The sequence below is a fragment of the Sceloporus occidentalis genome, unplaced genomic scaffold, assembly GCF_023333645.1.
Source record: "Sceloporus occidentalis isolate IW3139 unplaced genomic scaffold, rSceOcc1.0.p SCAF_8, whole genome shotgun sequence".
NCBI classification, from domain to species: Eukaryota; Metazoa; Chordata; class Lepidosauria; order Squamata; family Phrynosomatidae; genus Sceloporus; species Sceloporus occidentalis.
Genome location: NW_028316988.1, coordinates 33,649,130 through 33,669,754, shown reverse-complemented (window position 1 = coordinate 33,669,754; position 20,625 = coordinate 33,649,130). Strand labels below are relative to the sequence as shown.

Sequence of the window (20,625 nt, the reverse complement as noted above, 5' to 3'; positions counted from 1 at the left end):
CTCCATGCAAGGACAAGATTGCAAGGAGGTCTCCTTGAAACCCACCCTTCCCAGCATCTGAACACACTCTGGAAGAAAAAACAAAATGAAAAAATAATCAAGTGAGAGAAGATACTGGAAGAACCCCTTCCCACTCCTTGGTAGCGACTGGAAGTGCCAAAGGACACAAGGAAGAAAGCCACCATGGCGAGCGGGAAGAGGACCACACCAAAGCCACAAGTGGAGTGTGTGTTTTGCGTATGGATGTGGGGTGGTGGGTGTCTGGTTATGGGTGACAGTGGCAGGAGCAGCCGGGGAAATGCGCCACACAGCCCTGCCAGTCTGCCATGCAAGTTAGGAACCAAGACTTCAAGGAAGGAAGCTGTAGGACGGTCACAAAGCTTTGTGTGGGGTGCAGCTGATGAGTAAAGGAAAAGTAGGACAGTACAGAGTTTAGGAGACCAACTGGCAGAGTGGGCACAGGAATCCAGTGTGACCACTGAGAGAAAGGAAGAAGAGCGAGACAAAAAAAAAAAAAAGGGGGGGGGCAAGGCTGGGTAGAAGTGATCTTTTTGGGACTACAGCCTCCCCAGAATCCCTCCCAGCTTAGAATTGAGGGCTTGCTAGTCCAAAACAGGTCACATTTCCCCCCTCCAAGCTTTGAAAATGTACAAGCAAAAGTCTGGGCACGCTCTCTCCCTGGCATGAGTCCCATGGACCCTTTTGGAACCGAGTCCCCAGGGTCCCCTGAACATCAGCCCACTATGGCTTCTGGGAACTGGAGTCTAAAATTGTCCAATGAGCAGCCTTCGAAGACCACGCTAGCAGGAGGTAAGCATGCACTCCGTTCCTCTCGCCCGAATTAAACCCAGATCTCTGAAGAAGTCCGGTTCGAAAGCACCAACCCACTTCAAAAGCCAGTGTCCGAGACCAAACTGGGTTTCCTGTCTTCCCAAAAGAGGAGTCACATTGGTACCAGGAGGAGCAGCAGCAGCAGGCATGGCACCAAGAAAGGACAGACCCTCTTTCTCATAGTGGGACGACACTGAAGTCAGAACCGTGGAAGCATCGTTCACACCCCCCCCCCCCCCGAAAAGAGAGATCCACAGACCAATTCCTCCCCCATTCCCACTCCTGTGGCTGGCTGCCACTCTCCTTCCGCACAAGTGATGCCCATCGGAGAGGGCAGAAAAGTCCCCCGCTGTGCCACGAATGGGGGTCCCGGCTTCCAGATCGATCCCACCTGCAGAGCCGCGGTCCAGCGATTGCACATGAAGATGGAAGGATGGGGAGGGAGTAGAGCGAGGTGGGGGTCCCCCATCTCTTTCTCCCCACGTTTCAAGAGGGGAACGGAAAGGCTGTGAAGTAAACACGGTGGGTGAATGCCATGGTGCACAAGTCCCAAGGAAGCCTCTATCGCGACCCCCTTTTTCTTTTTTAGGAGACCATGTAATGGGTGATGGCCCGGAGGGCATACAGCAGCTCTGCCTGGAGACGGGCTTCCAGGATGAGAAGATTCACATGGACCTAGAAAGGAGCAAAAGGCGGATAAGCATCCATAGCAACAGAGGGGAGATTTTTGGCATTCATTACAGTCAATAAAATAATCATTTTGGAAAAAAGTGAAAGAAGGGGGAAGAGAAAGGCTGCATTGTTTTTTCCTTGCAGCTCCAGACTCTTGGAATTTGCCTCCCTAAACATCTGCAGGACGCTCCTTCTCCTTGTTGCTTTTCAATTTCAATTAAAAGCATTGTTTTCCAAAGCCTTTCAAATGTTAGTTTAGCACTGTTTTATCATCTGGAATATTCTGGCTATACAATGGGCCCTTGATATGCCCTGGGGTTTGGTTCCAGGATACCAAAATTCATGGATGTTCAAATCCCATTATATGCAATGGCACAGTAAAATTGTGGAATAAATGTGTGTATCCTTACACATAGAAAGTCTCTAAACTGAGAAACTAAAAAGCACTAGGAAAATCAGGTACTTAACAGTGCTACAAAAACTTCTTTAAACCATAAATGTGTACAGTTTATTCATGACAACCAAATACAGGTCATAGCCATGTGTTTACTACAATATAATTTTGGGCATCCAATGGAATAATGAAACTTGCATAAAGCATTTAGGATTTCTATTTATTTATTTAGTAGTAATATAGGTGCCCCTCATATAAAATGGCAAAATCAAGGTTTGTGTTCTGGATTTTTTGGGAGTATTTTCAAGCCATGGATGATTCAATCTGTGGATGCAGAATACCGAGGGCTGACAGTATGTATTTGCCAGTTTGTATTATATTGTGTTGAGGTTTGTTTTTTGTATTCTATCTGTACAATTCGCTTTACTGCATTGCATTAGTTTTATATTTGTGTTATTCCTTCCTTCCCTGCTACATTTTTACCCTTGGGGCCATTACAGGTCTAGAAGAGGGGTGCCTTGAATCCCATTTTGGGGAATAGGCAGGCTATAAAGCTAATAAAAATATACATAATTTTAAATAATGAAACCAGAAGTAACCTGGAAGTAAACCCCACCAGTTTGTTTCCTAGTTAAAAAAGGCCTTTCCTGGGACTAAGGTGGCCCAATCTCTTGCCGGCAAATGAGCCAAAATTGCCCTTCAAATACCCTAGCAGCCATTTGAGGAGCACAAAATGGAGGAGAGATGTTTGGGGACCTTCCAAAATGGTCCCAGGGCCATATGAGTCCATGTTTTTTTCCCCATCTTCCAGCCAAGCATCATGGAAGAGGGATGCTCTTCAAGCCTTGGACCTCCCCTGGTGCCCATCAAGGCCTTCTCCGTCCTGCCGGTCCTAAAGCAATGCCCCCTTCTCACCTTTTCACTGTGCTTGAACTGCTTCCAGAAGCGCTCAAACATCTCCGGGTTCATCTTCTCCGGGAAGCAGGTCACTGTTTTGATGTACAGCTTGAGAATGCGCTCCAGGAGGTGGTTCACCTCGGCGTAGTCGTAATCGTCGTACCTGTGAGGCGGGCAACCGTGTGTGAATGCCAGTTGCAAAAGGTCTTCTCACTTTTTAAAAATGCACCTCAACTAACAAGTAATAGCAGGCACCAAATACACTGTGAATGGAGGAAAATATTGTGCCCTGAATCCTACAGTTTAAGCTGAATCTGCATTGCGGAAATAATGCAGTTTGGTAACACTTTGCCATGGCTCAATGATATGCAATCCTGAGATTTGTAGTTAGTTGTGGGATCAGGGTTCTCTGGCAGAGGATCTCTCACAACACTCCTGCTGCGCATCGCTTTCCTTGCTGTTTCCATTACTTGTTTTTAAACAGGAAGGAAAATTAGACTGATTATCTGAAAAATTATTGGTGAAATGACTATTAAATGATCTTTGACATAATTATTGGAATGAACTAGAAACTGTTGCTGATCATACTAATAACATAACTTCATTTTTGCTCATCACCTTAATTTTGATTTTTTACTACCACCCCTTGTTACAAAAACTAACTTGTTACATCTAATTAAGTTACAGGTAATTCCCAGGCTATAGTAAGTGGTGGATGCTCAGTCCTTAACCCTGGAGCCATTGATGGCCAGTGGTTCCTGTATCAGTAGAATGGGTGAGTCCACTCCAGGTTTATTCCAGGCTTATTCCTAGATAGGCTTTGAAACTTTACAGCTCACTAAAACCTGGCATGGATTCACTGCCCCACTGACATGGGAGGCACCATACACCTCTGCTTGGAGCTGGAAACTCAGCAAACCCAGGAAAGATGGGGAAGCAGGTACCTGATCCCGAACATGCAATGGATGTAGTTCCAAATGCCACGCTTGAAAGTGGCGTGTTCGCAGCCCTGTCGCTTGGCCATGGAGCAACTCTTGAGCCCATCGACTTTCCGGAACTTCTCGTCCAACAGATGCCCGATGTCCGAGTAGAGCCGGTTCACCAAGGAGAAGCCATGGTCTTCCCAGGAATAATCCTGCCCAAGAAATTAGAGCCGTGAAGGGGGATCAGCAAGAGGAGGAGGAGAAGGGAGCCCACTCAGTCCTGCCTTGGCAGAAGAACAGCTCTTGTGGCAGCAACACCAACCCACTCACCCACCTGGACGCGGAATATTTGCAGCTGGTCTTCATCGCATTGAACAAAATCTTGGTATCCGAAAGTGGGGTCCTGAAGGTAGCAGGAGAGGTCAGCAGCGCTGGAGATTTCGCCATCAAAACCTAGGACACAGATACATGATGCAAAATGAGAAACAAAAGGATGGCAGCAGACAAGAACAGTTTCTAACATAGGCCATTCCCACCCTCCCTTTCTTTCCAGCCCCAAATCTCCTCCTTGCCAGCCTGATGGATTACCTTCATCCCTGTCGGGCAGCCGCATCTCTTCCCGGGCCTCGTGCTCCACCTGCAGCCTGTGGATGCGTTCACGCAGAGACTCCAACTCCACACAGGAATCCAAGGACTGCATGGAAAGGAAATGGAAGAACACCAAAGAGGTTCATCAATGGCTGCTCAAGGGCTGGGGAAAAAGGAGCCCTGGCAAACCATTCCAAGATCTTGCCAGCTCACTGAGGGCTCCCAGGTCAGTGGAGCGGAGAATCCACTCCAAGTCTTCCAAGGACAGAGTTAAGCATTCCTCTAGTCTAGACCAGGGTGAGCCCAGCAGATCCTCAAGCTTCCTACAAGTCATGCAAAGTCTGCCCCCCCCATAAAAAATTGGCATGATTTTTGGTCAATTTTTGTAAGATGACCCTCAAAACCGCATGGAAATAATATCCCCACTCCACAAGCCAGCAGGAACCTAGTACTATCCTCCCAAATCCCTGCATTTTCCTTCCTTTCCGTTGGTCAAGGTGCTGAATGTCATCCTTTGCAGCCCTCTAAAAATGGGAATAGGAAGTCATATCCCATCATCTTCATTTTAAGAAGAACTGCAAGGGGGAAATGCAGTACTTTGAACTTGACGGAGGGATGTGTGTGGTCCACAAGGGGAAGGGGTCTCATCATCTCTACAGCTGCCCACCCCTGCCCTAGACTAAAATATGGAGAGGATACCCTGCCCAAGACCCACCCGCTTGCGGCTGAGATGAAGGACCTCCTGGCTGCAGCCGTTCCCGACGTCGCAAAAGCACAGGCTCCCCGGCAGGGTCAGCTTCAGCAATCCCCGACCCTCGGGGCCAAGGTCCTGCTCGCAGCCACAGCCAAAAGCGAAGCTGGCCAGTGCATGGTAGTGGGCGAGGAGCACGACGGCATGGACCAGTTCGGCCAAGGACCAGCTCTGCTCACTGATCTTCAGTAGCTTCTGCAAGGCATGGATGAGAGGAAAGCAAACTCTCAATTCCAGGCCTGGGTTCTAATCCTCAAAGCCATCACACCCTTCCCAATTCATCCTGCACCTGGAAGGCCTTATTTCCGACAATGGGTAAGAAACAACAACAACAATAAAGTGGGCTCTTGGTATCCGCTGGGGTTTGGTTTCAGTACCCCCCATGGATACCAAAATCTGTGGATGCTTAAGTGCCATTAAATGCAATGGCATGGTAAAATGATGTCCCTTATGTAAAATGACAAAAGCAAGGTTTGCTTTGTGGAATTGATATTTTTTGAATGTTTTCAAGCCATGGATGCTTGAATCCATGGGTAAAGAATCCGTTTATTCAGAGGGCTGACTGTAATCATCATCATCATCATCATCATCATCATCATCATCATCATCATCATCATCTCCTTCTCCTCCTCCTCCCAGGTTAAGGGGATCAACAGGCAACCCCTACTCTTCAGCCCTGCACCCCAAGTTTCTCTCTCATTTTGTGTCTGGTCAGTCCAGGGGCTTACCTCGATGTGCTCTTTGCCAACCAGCCAGGGTCTGTGGGCCAGTATCTTGTTGATCTCGCTGAGCTTGCGGAGTTTCGAGGGGATGTAATCCAGCCCCCGAAGCCACAGGGGATCGCCCCCGACCCGCAGGAACTGAAGCACATGGAGGTTCACCAGGTAGTGACACTGGTGCCGGGCAGCTGCCTGCAGGAGACGGACAAGAGCCCACCACAGAGACGGTCAGCGAGGACATGACAATCTCCAATGGAGGCACTTTACACCACATATTCCATTGCTCGCTCACAGTGTCAACTCACCAGGCCAACAATTTCCTCCTCCTCCTCCTCTCTCCCAGGTTCCCTGATCGTTTTCAGGAAAGGGATCTAGGAGCCGTTCCTGATGCTTTGCCCTATTTCCAACATTTCTTGTTAAATCAAACACCGAGAGAAATGTTGGAAATAGGGCAAAGTGTCATGTTCAAAACAAGGGGACATTTTGGAATTTCTCCTGGGCAGAAGGTGGAAATGCAGGATGCATCCTGGAGAAGGAGAACACCTAAGTCACCTTGCATCTTAGAGGAAGGTCCTTCAGATGGCCTGAAGGTTGAAATATAGAATGTGTCCTGGAAAAGGAGGATGACCGGTCAAAGTCCTTCAAGATGACCTGACGGTTGAAATGTAGGTTTGGTCTTGGAAAAGGAGGACACCAAGACACTTGCTCATAAAATCAGGTCCTTTGGATGGCCTAGAATTGAAATGTAGGATATGTCTTGGAAAAAGAGAACGCTTAGTCACCTTGCTCATAGACCAAGGTCCTTTGGATGGTCTGAAGGTTGACATGTAGGATTTGTCTTGAAAAAGGAGGATGCCTGGTCACTTTACTCATAGAGCAAGGCCCTTCGGATGGCATGAAGGTTGACATGTAGGATGTGTCTTGGAAAAGGAGGACACCTGGTCACCTTGCTCACAGAGGATGTGGTCCTTCAGATGGCCATATAGGGCCTCAGCTGGCCCTGGCCAGCATCCATGATGCCAAAGCAAAAGCACAGAAGGTGCTCCCCCTGCAATGTGGCCCACAAACTGCCAAAGTTAACAAAGCATAGCTCCCCCGCAACAAGGGCATGGCTGGCACTCACCATGATGGCAATGTAGTGGCGGCAGTCAAAGGGCAGCGGCCCGTCCATGTGGAGGAGGTAATGCTGCATCCGGAGGAAGCTGTCCAGGTATTGCGGGTGGTAGCCCATCTGCTGGGTGATGGCCTCCAGGCGCCCGCGGCTGGCCAAGGCTTTCACAAAGAGCAGCTGAGGGGTCCTCTCTTTGTCGCTGGTGGTCATCTTGGTCACCTGGACCAGGGCAGGGAAGATGGAGGAGTGGAAAGAAGGATTCAAAAATGAGATATGTTTTCATGCCAGACATGCAAGAAGAGGGCTTCTGAATGGGAACAGACAGGGAAAAGTGAACATGGCTGCATCTGCACTGCAGAAATAATCCAGGTTGGCACTGCTTTAACTACCATGGCTCCATGCTATGGAATTCTGGGGACTGTAACTTGTTGTAGCCCACATTTAGAGAAGAGTAATTCCATAATTCCATAGTACTGAGCCACAGTTGTAAAAGTGATGTCAACTCGGATTATTTCTGCAATGCAGATGCAGCCTATAACTACAACTCTGGAGACCAGAGTTCGATTCGCCACTCGGCCATGAAACCTATTGAATGAATTTAGGCAAGTCACACTCTCTCAGCCTCAAGGGAAGGCAAAAGCAAACCTCCTCTGAACCAAGAAAACCCCATGATAGATTTGCCTTAGGGTTGTCATAAATCAGAAACAATTTGAAGACGCACAACAACAACGCTCCTGGGAACTGTAGTTTATTATGGCACCAGAGCACTCTAGCAGAGAAGACTAAACATCTAACAAAACTACAAATCCCAACATTCCATAGCATTGAGCCAGGGCAATTAAAGCAGTCTCAAATTGGATTATTTCTGCAGCGTGTTTCGGACCTGAGAGGAAGGAACAAGCAAAACCTTTGGGGATTCCTTGCCTAAGAAAATAATGAAATCCATGGGATCTGTGGCACAGGATCTAAGTACTCCAAATGCACCAGATCCCAATCTGACCTTGGAAGCTAAACAGGGTTAGGCCTGGTTAGTACTTGGATGGGAAACCACCAAGGATTACCAGGGGCTGGAGGCTCTGCTTCAGAGGAAAAACCACCTCTGAGGATTCCTTGTGATGGACCTTTCCTTCCAGAAGCAGGTAAAGAAGACCTTTGCATTTGGGGAGACATTTGGTTTTAATATGTCATGGCAGATGGAGCTTTTATTGGGGCATGTGTTGTGTATCTATTTCATGATGCTTTTAAAACAGCTTTCAACTTGCATTTTAAACTAGTTTTTAAAAATAGAGCTCTGTTATAATTACGTTTCAGCTTTTATATTAATAGGTATTTTCTTTTTCTAGCACTGCAGAGTGGGACACGGAAAGCAGTTCGCACCTGGATCTCCCCTATTTGCTGAGCTTGCATTTATTCCCATTGCCTTTCCCTTTGCTTTCAAAGCCCCAATTCTATTCCTAGCATCCAGTGGGTCCCAGATGTTGGTCCTCCAGATGTTTTGGACTTCACCTCCCAGAATTCCTTGATCAAGCTATCTGGGGCTTCTGGGAGCCAAAGTCCAAAACACCTGCAGGGGAAAAAATGTAGTTTTTAATGAGTGCTTCTCAAATGTTGGTGCTCCAAATGTTTTGGACTTCAACTCCCAGAAGCCCCAACCAAGTCGAGTCAGGAATTGTGGGAGCTGAAGTTAACAACACCTGGAGGACCAAAGTTTAGTAACCATTGTTTTAAATTATAGCAAAGCTAGAAATGCAAGGGACCAAAATAATATTTTTTGGAGGAGTGCAGACTTCTTATTTGGGAAGCAATGCCTCCATAGGTTGCGAGGAGATCTGGGGTCCAAAACACACTGCAGAAATAATCCAGTTTGAGACTGCTTTAAATGCCCGGGCTCAGTCCCAGGGAATCATTATAGTATTATATATATATATATATATATATATATATATATATATATATAGAGAGAGAGAGAGAGAGAGAGAGAGAGAGAGAGAGAGAGAAGTTTATTCTGGCACAAGAGCTCCCTCTCCAACGGAGAAGGCTCAATGTCTCACAAAAGAATTCCCTAGCATTGAGCTGGGGCAGCTAAAGCGGTCTCAAACTGGATTATTTCTGCAGTGCGTTTTGCACCTGAGTCAGCTTTAAGGGTGGCTCTTATTTGGTTTATTACCAATGCACTGCAAATAGGTTTTTGTTTGTTTGTTTTTAGGGGAAACCGTTTCCTCTGTCTCCCTTTTGCTCATTTGCTAAAGGTGGATTTGGAGAGGAAGAGGAGGAGGAGGAGAGTGGAAAATCACGCGGCCCTGAAAACCCAGGCAAATTTTTCCTTTTCCCCAACAAGCCTTAAAAACTCTCCTGGGGGCCTTGAAATAACACCCCTTAAACAGCAATATTGGGAAGCGGGGTGGGAGCTCAGGACAGTGCCAAAAATGACTCTTTCGGCTTTGGGTTTCTTCAGAATGGGTTTGCTATGGGCATCCTCTGAGGCTGAGAGAGTGTGACTTGCCCAAAATTACCCAGTGGGCTTCCATGACTTAATGGGAAATCAAACCCTGGTCTCCAAAGTTGTAGTCCAATGCTCAAAAGCACCCTGGCATCTTTTAAACCCCCTTTATGTCCAGTTTAGGGCCTTATTGTTATCATTATTAAATAATTATTATTATTAAAATCAATTATTACTATTACTATTCTACCTGGCTCTCAACGATCCACCTACAATTACTTGGAACAAGGTGCAAGGGATTGTTTGAAAAGCTGGCTCAGTTTGGAGGGGGGTGTGCCTTGTTGTTTTGTACATTTTCAGGGCATTTGGAAAGCAGCCGAAAGGGGTCCAAAATGGGGTTCCAGCCATGCTCTCAAGTCTCCAGGCACACAGCTGCAAAAGAGGATTTGGGGGAGCGGGGTGCCACTTGTTTTGGGATGGGAGGGGGACACCTCATTCCTAGCCTTTTGCAATGTTGGGGGGAGGCAAGAATAAAAAGGACAAAGACACACACCCCCAAGTGGAAAAGGAAGTGGGGTGCAAAAAGGAAGGGGAGCAGAGGGGAAGAGAAGGGGGTGCAAAGCAAAAAGGAAGGGGGTGCGAAAGGGAAGGGGGTGCAAAGGTGAAAGGAAAGAATACAAAGCAAAAAGGAAGGGCTGCAAAAGGAATGGAAGGAGGTAGAAAAGGGAAGAGAAGGGGGTGCAAAGGAGAAGAGAAAGGGTACAAAGCAGAAAGGAAGGGGGTGCAAAAGGAAAGGAAGGGGATGCAAGGGCAAGGGATGCAAAGGGGAATTGAAAGGGGGTGTAAAGGGAAGAGATGCAAGAAGGGAGGGAGGGGTGCAAAGCAAAAAGGAAGGGGGTGCAAAAGGGATCATGCAAAGGGGAAGAGAAGGGGTGCAAAGGAGGAAAGGAACGGGGTGCAAAGGAGGAAAGGAAAGGGGTGCAAAGGAGGAAAGGAAAGGTGTGCAAAGGGGAAGGGGAGTACAATCCCCCTCCAGTCCCAAATTGGGAGGGGGAGGAAAGAACCTGCCCCCCAAAGGCCCATCCTGCTAAAGCCAGGCCCGGTCCATTGTCCTTCTGCCCCCCTCCCCCCCGGACCCAAAAAAGCCTCTGCAGAAGCGAACCGCAGGGCGCCCCCTGGAGGCGGCGGCGAGGAAGTGCAGGAGGAAAAAGAGAAAAACAAGTTTGATTGGCAGCGCAGAGAAGAAGAAGAAGAGGAGGAGGAAGAGGAGGAGGAGAAAGAGAAAGAAGGAGAAGCATCATCATCATCATCATCCCCGGACAGGACAAAGGCAGCCCCTGCAGCAGCAGCAGAGAAAGAGGGGTGCACTGCCCCCCTTTGAACCCCATAAAAGTCTGCAAAGAGAATAAAGGCAATATTGAAGCCCAAGAAAGTGGGGGAGAGAATTGCATGGAAAAAGGGGGACCGCTTTTGTAACCCCCCAAAGTCTGCAGAGAGAATAAAGCCCAGCAAAGGGGCATTGCAGGAAAAAGGGGGGTGCATTGGCCCCCTTTGCAACCCCCCAAAAAAGAATAAAGCCAATACTAAAGCAGAGCAAAGGAAGGGGGATATATATACGCCCCCTTTGCACCCCAAAACTCTGCAAAGCCTTAAAGCCAATCATAAAGGCTAGTAAATTGCATGGAAAAGGGTGTGCATTCTCTTTAGTGGGGGATCCCAAAGTCTGCAAAGAAAATAAGGGCAGTAATAAAGCCTAGCAAAGTAGGGTAGAATTGCATGGGAAAAGGGGGGGGGTCTTAGACCCCTTTTGCATCCCCCCCAAAGTCTGCAAAGAGAATAAAGCCAAGCAAAGGGGCATTGCATGAAAAAGGGGCGCATTCGCTTCCTTTGCAACCCCAAAGAGGCTCCCCAAAACTCTGCAAAGCCTTAAAACCAATAATAAAACCTAACAGTGGTTTTTTTTAATTGCATAGAAAAGGGGTGCATTCCTTTTAGTGGGGACCCCCAAAGAGAATAAAGCATCTAACAAAGCCCAGCAAAGTGGGGGGGTTGCAGAGAAAAAGGGGGTGCATTGGCTTCCTTTGCAACACCCCCCAAAAAACTCTGCAAAGCCTTACAGCCAACAATAAATCCCAGCAAAAGGGGGTCCCTACGCCCCCTTTCCCCAACCCATAATAAGCAAGACATTGAGGGGGGGTTCAGTCCAGAGGTTTTTTGGGGCGGCAGGAAGATAGACCCCCAAATTCTATTTGCAAAGAGAACATTTTGCAAAAGCCATTCATTTGGGGGGGGGGGAGGTTGGAGTCAGGCTTGAACACTTTCTGAATATTTTGGGGGGGAATAAAGAGATGGATGGGGGGCGGGGCAGCCTGATTTTGGGGCGCCCTTTCCTTCTGCGAAGGGAAAGTGAGGGAGCCCCTTATTTTCCTATGGAGGGGGGCGGGGCTGCCCTTCCAAGGGAGCATTTTTTTGGGGGGGTTAAAAAACAGTGGGGGGTTGTTGGGTTTCTGGGGTGCAGAGACACTGAACCCCCATTTTACCCCATTGCATTAAAAAGGGGGTGTCCCAATCCCTACCATTATTATTTGGGGGCTGCATTCATTGATTCATGCACCCCTCCATTCATTGATTTTGGGGGTGCTTATTCTTTTGGGGGTGCAGCAGCCTCTGACCTGCAGCCTCTGGCGCTGCTTTCCGCGGGAGGGAGCCTCGGAGCCTGGCGGCGGGCAGAGGATCATCTTCGCTGCCGCCTCCTTCCTCCGGAGAGACCCAGCAGCACCGACGCTCCTGCTTCCAATCCCAGGCAGACCAAGCCGGGAGTCCCGGGCAGAAGGGGCGTGGCCCACATGGAGCTCGCGGCCAATCAGCGGTGAGGGGGCGGAGACTCCCCGGCTTGAGGCAGCGGAGGGGCGGAGCCAACGCGTGGGCCCCGGTGGAAAGTTACCTGCCCGTCAAGCCCAGAGGACACGCCTTCTTTGGAGGAAAGGGGGCGTGGCCGGGGCTCCAGCGTGGTCTGCCTTCATGGCTCTTAAAGGAGACGCGTCCCTTTTGCATTTGGGTGGACTGCAATGTTGTTGTTGTTATTATTATTATTATTTCCAGCTTTCCCCAAATAATAATAATAATTACAGTTATAATACGCTATGTATTTATATTTTGCTTTCCAAAAAAATTGTTATTATTATTATTCTATTTATTTATATCTCCCTTGCCCCATTATTGTTGTTGTTGTTGTTGTTGTTATATCCATTTATATAATAATGTGTAATGTAGTATTAACCCACCTTGCCTTTGGGCCTCATGCTTGGAAAGAGCCCCTCCTCTCTCTTCCTGTTTCAGGTAGAGGCCAGGTGAGCCTCTTTCTCCGCACCTGAGTTGCAGTTGGTTTGATTTCGCCCTTTCCATTTGCCTTGGCAAAGTTTGAAAGCAGAGGTTTGCAGTTTGCAAATGCCATTTCAGTGGATTCATTTTCTGGCTAATAGGATAATAATATAGGATAATATAATCATAGGCGCAAAAGAAATCCCAAACAGATCAGAAGTGGAAGTCAAGCAGGTATTTCACTGCAGTTCCCAGCAGCCTTGGGCAGCATTGTCAAATAGGGATGGATGCTGGCATTTGCAACCCAGCCACATCTGGAGGGCTGCATGATTCCTGTCCTTGCTCCAAGCGACCCCTTTACCCTGTCATAGCATTACAGCATTAAGATGAAAGTATATGCAGCGGTTTCCAACATTTGGTCCTCCAGGACTTTTGGATTTCATCTCCCAGAAGCCCCAGCCAGCATGGTCAACGCTCAGGAATCCTGGGATCTGAAGTCCAACACATCTTGCGGACAAAGGTTTGGGAACCGCTAGTATGTTGTAATGTGTCGTCAACATAGAAAAACGAAGCTTCTTGTTGCCGTAATTCTCAAGATCTGATCCTAGTGAAACAAATCCAATAAAAAATAGTAATATATATATATATATATATATATATAATATTCTCCTTTTAGTGCACCAGAACGCATAGGATCCCAGAAAGATTAGAGCGCTCCTGTGCCTCTAAGAGACCCATCTAAACCAACTGAGCAGTTCTGTGTAACTCAGAAGCTTGCTTGCTGGACGGAGTAGTTGAAATCTCCATCATTTTGCTGGCCCTGCGAAAGCAAGGCCTGCGATTCTGCTCTGCAGCTGGAGCCTTTGCAACCTTTTGTTGGGAGACTTGGAGGTTAACTTCCAGCTTTAGCAGGACTTTCTGCTTCATGGGAGCTGAAGGCTGCATCCCTCTCTAAGGCAGAAACTGTGCTGCCTTCCAGATGTTGCCAGACACCAGCTCCCAGCAACCTGCTAGCCATCGCAGCCAATGGTAAGGAGTGATGGGCGATGCAGCCCAACAGCATCTGAAGGCAAGGATTGCTCACTTCTAGTGGAAGGGCATCATAAAGCAGGCCCTTTCCCTCGGTGCATCAAAACTGGGGGGGAAATAACCAAAATTTTGCTTGGGTTGAGTACATCAGTCTGTTGGGTGGCACAGTTTTGGAAAGCCTGGGTGTCTGGTCATCCCTTGGGGCACCTCTCCTGGCACCATCTGGCCACAGGTGCCAAGGGTTTGCCAACAATGGTGCAGATCCTCAAAGTGCTATGGAGAGGGCACCTGTGTGCACATGGGGCAGACCAGAGGTGCTTCATGCCACCCTTTTGCCGCTTGCCAGCCTCCTCCTCGGCCGCTGTGAATCCATGGCCCTGTTCTGTGGCTGCTGCTGTTTGTTTGTTTGCTGGGAGGTTCTCTCTTTCTCCTGCGCTCTGGCAAATCCACTTTCTGCTGCAGCTCCTCTTCAGCGGCTCCAATCAGAAAGCTCCCCGGTGACATCAGCCTGGTTTGGAAAAGAGAAGAACAGGGATCCCTTCCTGGATGGGAGAAAGAGGGATCCATACAGACAATGCAGCAGCCAGCCTCAGAAGACAGAAAAACAGGTCCCCATGCCTTCCCCTGCCTCCCTTTAGCATCCTTCTTCTGGCCAAAAAAGAGGACCAGGAGAAGCCGCAAGCAACACTCTGATTCTTGACTTCAAAATGCCCAGAATTAACTTTATTCGGCCTTCCTACAGCAGCACACAAAGACCACCCAACCAGAGCAGGGAGTCTGTGCATTATGGGACCTGTAGTACAAAGCATCTGTCCAACATCTGCATGCTAGCAACACTCTGGTCTGGATCATGACTCCCAAGAGTCCCAAATGAACTTTATTCAGATCTGGAAGGCTTTCAATCAGATCCAGCTTTCCCCCAGCAGCACCCAAAGACCGTCCGGCCGGGGCACAGCGAAAAAACATTTGCAAAGACCACTAGGAATTTGCATTATGGGACCTGTAGTACAGCGTTGGCAGCCTTCGCACAGTGGCATCCAAAGACCACCCAGCTGGATGGGTGTACCTGTAGTACAAAACATCTGTCGAACACTTGCAGAGACCGCCTGGCAAAGCTGGCAAACATTTGCAAAGATAATGACACTCAAGAGCCCCGAATGAACTTTATTCAGATCCTGGGGTCCCTCAGTCATGGCAGCCCAGCCTTCCCCCAGCTGCAGCACCCAAAGACCACCCAACCGGAGCAGAGGGTCTGTGCATGATGGGACCTGTAGTACAAGACAACTGTTGGAATGTTTGCAAGCTAGCAAGACCTTGGATAATGACTCAAGAGAGTCCCAAATGAGCTTCATTCAGATCCAGGAGGCTCCCAGCAGTGTCAATCCAGCAGCACCCAAAGACCACTCAACTGGAGCAGGGTGTCTGTGCATGATGGAACCTGTAGTACAAGACATCTGTCAGAACATTTGCAAGCTAGCAAGGCCTTGGAGAGTCCCAAATGAGCTTTATTCAGATCCGGGGGTTTCCCAGTGGTGACAGCCCAGCCTTCCCCCAGGAGCCCCCCGAAGGGTGCTTCTCCTTCCTGCTGGCCTCTGCCCGGCTCTTGGCGGTGGTGGTGGCCTTGCGAGGCGTGCCTTCTTCGTCCAGGCCGGAGGAGAGGCTCGCGCCAGCTTTCCCGCTGCTTTTCCCCTGGACAGAAGAGACAGCAAGGACCATGGGTCAGCGGCCAGGTCCTATTTCACATAGGAAAATAGCACAAGTGACATGTGTAGCTGCACTACTGTGTTACATACAACAGTTCGATGCCACTTGAAACATCATGGTTCCATCCTGTGGCATCCTGGGAACTTTCATCCTTCTTTTCTGGACTATAGCACTATTAGGCCCTGACACCAGACAATATATAGATGGAGCATGCTGAGCAAAGGAGGCATCATTGAACAGCAGAGAGGCAGCTCTGCTCCCAGCAGGAGATCCGGAAATGAGAGAGCAAAGGAATGTAATTTTGCAGGGATGCTCAAAATCACTGTGTTTTCCCTTTTGAAGGTTCTGAAATGCCCCTGAGGAGCGGAACCCACTGAGAACTCTTCCTCCTCTCTTTGTTGTTGTGATCGTGTTATTGTGTGTGCCTTCAGGCCGCCTATTGACCTATGGCAGCCCCATGAATTTCACAGGGGTTCCTTAGGCACTTTATAAATAAAGCTTAATAACGACAACCACAACAACCCTCTGAGGTGGTTTTGCCAGTTCCTTCCTCTGAAATAGAGCCTCCAGCACCTGGCAATCCTTGGCAGTCTCTCATCCAGTGACTAACCACAACTGACCCTGCTTAGCTCCCAAGATCAGACAGATCTGCTGCCTCCAGTTTCCTGTTGACTTATGGCAGCCCCATTAAATTTCAGAGAGGCAAGGGATCTCCAGAGGTGGTTTTACCTGTTCCTTCCTCTGAAACAGAGCCTCCAGCATCTGGGGTTTTTGGACACCTGCAGGATCCCAAGCACTATTTAAACATATACAACTTTCTGGAGTCTTGAACCCAGTCCTGTCTTTCTGATGAAGTCCTGCCAGAGTTGCAGCATCTCTCCCATGAAATATAGCAAGTCTGTCCTCTGTGAAGATTAAGGGGGTTGGCTGTGCCCCATACAAAGAGGGTTGCCTTACCACCGTTTGCAGGTTTGCCATGCAAGAAAGGAGCGACTCCATGGTCGGTGGCTTCCTGGCATCTTGGCTCTTGAGCAGCCGGAGGCGGCTTTTCTCCAGAAAGTCACACTGGTTGCGCAGGGAGTCTGAAGGGCAAGGAGAGGCGGTCAGGATGGGGCATGGCACGGGGCAAAGGGGGCAGCCTTGGCTCCATTGCCCCCCCAAAATGCAGCTGCATCCGCCAACCCAGTCGACCCCCAGCTTTATGGCTTATTGTGGACGTTATCACTTGGGCCTCATTCCCACTTACAGATAAATTGGTGTGGAATTCAAATCGATGGACCAATTCGACAGTGGAGTGTGGTTCCCACTACATTTGCCCCGAGCGCATTTCCCCCCCTCTAAAATAGTCCACTTGTGGTTCACATTCATGCATGAATCGGTTCAAAATGGACCCGCTCCAGCTGGCTGAAGGGCAAATTTAAACAGATTCTGATCCGCATCTGGTTCACACTTACGCAGAATTGATTTATCAAAAAAGAAGCGGAAAACACCAACGTCAAAAAGATGCGGGTTAAATGGGTCTGGTGCACGGCCCCCCTCTCAGAATCGTTTTGGCAATTCAGTTTAAGTGGAAACCTGGGTTGTTTGAACTGGTTTCCCATGGCTTTTGAAAACCAAAGAACCAAAAAAGGGGAGCTTCTCTAGGCTTGGCATGAAGGGCATAAAGGACCTGCTGTCCCATGTGTCTGCCTGACCTGAAGGACAATGGACATTGCAGTTTCCAAAGGATCTCCCACCCCGGTTTCACCCAAGCTCTCTTTTCAATGCAGAGACCGAAAACCTTGGCACAAGTGTATGGCACAGCATTAAGATCCCTACCCAGCAATTCACTTGGTGGGTGTTTGTATATAGGGAAAAAAGCACGGTAGCCGTTTTCATGCTTGGTCCCTATGGAAAGAGGAGACAGAGAGACTTCTGTTATTTACTGAATTGTTTGCATATGTCAGTTAAGGTAGATTTGTCTTCTGATCCCTGCTTTACAGACTGAACAATGCAAATCTTGCAAAAATCCCAGGAGCATATAGCCCTGACCAGGCAAAGTAGCCTTTGTGTGTTTTGCTATCGCTACTGTTTTTATTTATTGGAACATTTGCATATTACACCTTTTCATTGAACAAACCTCAAAGGCAGCTAATCACACTTTTTTTAATTAAATCAATAAAAGCAATTTAGACTATAATGAAGAGGTCCAACTCTGGAACAAAGTAGAACAGTCAACGGAGGAGAAAGCCCAATGCAATCAATGGATGCAGCTCAAAAGCTGCTTGAAAGAGATGGGTATGTGTTTGTGTTTGTGTGTTGCAAACATAGAAGAGGGACTGGCATGGCCCTCTGGAAAGGGCATTTGGCAACCTCCGTGGGCATGCTAAGGGCAGGGACCCTCTTGGATGAGAGCGCATAGGCACTTGGGTTTTGGCATAAGAACACTGACCTTTCCTTTCCAGAAAAACAAACATATCAAAGAAAATGTACCATTTTTCAAGTTCATTTCATTTCAGGAAATGTACAGTTTTCAAGTTTCTAGCACTCATGGTTGCAGAAAGGAAAGGAGAAGGGAGCAAGCGTGACATTAACTTGCATTCAGGGGGACCAGATGCCCTCCTTTCCCAGGACACATCCTACATTTCAACCTCCTGTCCATTCCCAAATGTCCTCCATTTTGAGCATGACTAAGAAGTGTGGAGTTACGTTTCAGTGGGGTTTATCATGCTGGGGCTGATTTTGGGCATTAAAGAGAGTTTAAAGCGCCTTTAAAGCAATCCCGCAAATGAAGCGGAAACGGTGAGTCATTGCGCAAATGATTATCATCACACACAATGGTGTGAATAAAGGGATGTCGGAAATGCATTGTCGCCAAAATCCCAAAAGTAAAAAGATGCGCGTTAATAAAGAGGGCGATTTTGCACATACCCGGTGCACCATGTTCCACTTTGCAGATGTAGTAGGAGCCTCGGGGGGTTAGGTACTTGGTGGCGCTTTCTTCCGGGAACTTGACTAGGAAGAGGAGTTTGAGGGTCCCATTCTCTTCGCATAAGTCAATGGGGTCTGGAAGGGGAAGAGAGAAGACAGGGAACAAAAGGGGAGCAGAGGGTGGCATGGGGGGGCACTAGGCTGGACTGGGCCGGACTGGACAGCCCTCCCTCTGTCCTTGAGCCTCAACTATCAGACTTTGCACCCCTGGTCTCCCAGAATGCCCCTCAGCCCACCAGAAAATAGCTAAGCCAAAGGTATCATCATCATCATCATCGATTTATTTATAGAGCGCTGTAAAGTTTGCACATAGTAAGGGTCAAATAAAATAAGTAAAAAAGATTAAGAACCTGTCAAGTGGCATACAATCTCTAGAACAACAACATTATATGATTAAAATATCTCTAAAACAGTGATGCCCAAAATTTGGTCTTCCAGATGTTTTGGACTTCAGCTCCCAGAATTCCTGACGGTTGGCCAAGCTGGCTGGGGCTTCTGGGAGCTGAAGTCCAAAATACATGGAGGACCAAAGTTTGGGCGCTGCTGCTCTAATATAATACTAAGTAGAATACAATAAAAAACAAAGCAAGTAGCAGATTAAGGTAAAGCTTGGCAGAATTCCTTTTCTTTGGCTACAACTCCCAGAATCCCCCAGTCAGCACAACCAGCTTAATATAGGGTTGGTTGTTGTTTTTTTGAACTACAGTCCCCAGAATCCCCCAACCAGCATGGCCAGTAGTCTATATACAGTGGGCCCTTGGTATCTGCCAGGGCTTGGATCCATAGATGTCATAATCTGTGGATGGTCAAGTCCCATTATTTACAATGGCAGCCGTATATAAAATGGCAAAATCAAAGTATGCAATAATGTTTTGGCGTATTTTGAAGCCATGGCTGGTGGAATCAGCAGATGAAGAATCTGTGGCTGTACCTTGAAGGAACCACCCCAGGTGCTGGATCAGATATGCAGAATAAATCCATCACCTTAGAAAGCTGCTGTAAATGTAGGACTAAACCCCTACATAGGCAGCCTCTGTGCTCTCTTCCTCGCCCATATTCCCCCGCCACATCCTTGCATCCTGTACAGTGGAGGTGAATCCGCTCTCTTGGTCCGTCGGGGTCCAACGTCCATCTCACCTGTCCTCTGCAGACCCACTTTGTCGCGAAGGTAATGCATTAGGAGCAAGACTGAGCAGTTGATGTTGGCCAGGAACTGTCGGTTTTCTGCAAGGAGAGCGGCTGAGCTGCAGGGCTTGTGCCCACTGCCAACACCCCACTGTTTTCCCTTGGATGGGGCATGCGTGTGTTTCCCTATGGCATTACCCAACCATAATCTGCCCCTTAGTTGTGCCAGACCTTTGGCCCTCCAGGTGAAGAGGGTCCATGCCAGATCTGAGGTGGGCATCTGTGGTATACATGGCACAGGGCTGCCAGATTTCAGGTCTGGCCTCTGCTCTCCAGTCCCTAAGGCAAAGGGAAAGAGCCCGGTCTGATGGAGATGATGCCCACCTCTGCCCACCTGATTTCCTCATTCTCCTTCCAGCCAGGGCCCTGCCTCTCTTGGCACCTTGGCCTTACCTTACCTCCATATTTAATGCTGATAAACATGCCCCGGCTGCCCTGTCCATAGGGCAAAGGACTCTGCACCGGCCATTGTGGACCCGGAGCCATTGTGATGTCTCAGAACTTCATAGCAGAACACTCCAAGAGAAGAACTGTGCTGCTAAAATTTCCACCATCGTGAACAACTGGCCACCAACAGTGGATGCTGGGGGCAATTTTGGGAGCATGGCTCTCCAAAACAGGGGTGGCGGGCAACCTTAGAGGGTTAGGAGGCGGCATTGGGGTACCTTGGATGGCCACTTCATAACCCTTGCTGCCCCCAACCCCTAGGGAAGTGACCCAGAAGTCAATTTTGGGTCATTTTTGCTTGGAATCGAAAAGAGGCCTCTCCCGGCCTAACAGCCCAGGGGTCCCCAAATGTGCCCCCCCCACCCTAGAAGGGCATAAAAGTCAACAAACATTTTGGAATATGGAAGCCATACTTTCCCCGCTGGTCTAAGGGTGCATCTATACGGTAGATATAATGCAGTTTTGACGCCGCTTCAATTGCCATGGCTCCATCCTACAGCATCCTAGGATTTGTAGTTTTGTGAGGCACTGGCACTCTTTAGCAGAGAAGGCTAAAAGCTACAAATCCCAGGACTCCGTAAGATGGTGCGACAGCACTTAAAGCGGTGTCAAACTGTATTGGTTTCTATAGTGTAGATGCAGC

General features: G+C 48.4%; 2 protein-coding genes across 3 annotated transcripts; both read right to left on the bottom strand.

Annotated features, from left to right (window-relative positions):
• Positions 1 to 1,064: 1,064 nt before the first annotated feature.
• On the bottom strand, positions 1,065 to 12,123 carry LOC149308631 (sestrin-3-like). 2 transcript variants are annotated; one of them, XM_089536155.1, is made up of 9 exons: positions 11,999 to 12,123; positions 6,899 to 7,105; positions 5,785 to 5,967; positions 5,021 to 5,251; positions 4,306 to 4,411; positions 4,052 to 4,170; positions 3,739 to 3,929; positions 2,813 to 2,957; positions 1,065 to 1,506 (listed from the first exon to the last, which is right to left on the bottom strand). In XM_089536155.1, the coding sequence occupies exons 1-9, from the start codon at positions 12,062 to 12,064 to the stop codon at positions 1,417 to 1,419; spliced, it is 1,338 nt and encodes a 445-aa protein (XP_089392281.1). In that variant the 5' UTR covers positions 12,065 to 12,123; the 3' UTR covers positions 1,065 to 1,416. The 2 variants fall into 2 exon arrangements, with proteins under 2 accessions (XP_089392281.1, XP_089392282.1); XM_089536156.1 differs by lacking the exon at positions 11,999 to 12,123 and adding an exon at positions 11,903 to 11,972.
• A 2,989-nt stretch (positions 12,124 to 15,112) lies between these two features.
• CUNHXorf65 (chromosome unknown CXorf65 homolog) lies at positions 15,113 to 20,192 on the bottom strand. Its single transcript, XM_089537128.1, is given in 8 exon segments — positions 15,113 to 15,365; positions 16,338 to 16,462; positions 17,199 to 17,267; positions 18,291 to 18,425; positions 19,488 to 19,574; positions 19,934 to 19,989; positions 19,991 to 20,036; positions 20,111 to 20,192. Coding segments are annotated over 8 exon segments (780 nt in total). The 3' UTR covers positions 15,113 to 15,185.
• Positions 20,193 to 20,625: the final 433 nt, after the last annotated feature.

Coding starts and splice junctions, on each gene's coding strand:
- LOC149308631 (XM_089536155.1), bottom strand. CDS start 12,064: ATGATCCTCTGCCCGCCGCCAGGCTCCGAGGCTCCCTCCCGCGGAAAG. Junction 5,252..5,784: donor TTGGCAAAGAGCACATCGAG/GTAAGCCCCTGG, acceptor CATGCCTTGCAG/AAGCTACTGAAGATCAGTGA. Junction 4,171..4,305: donor GCTGCCCGACAGGGATGAAG/GTAATCCATCAG, acceptor TCTGTGTCCTAG/GTTTTGATGGCGAAATCTCC.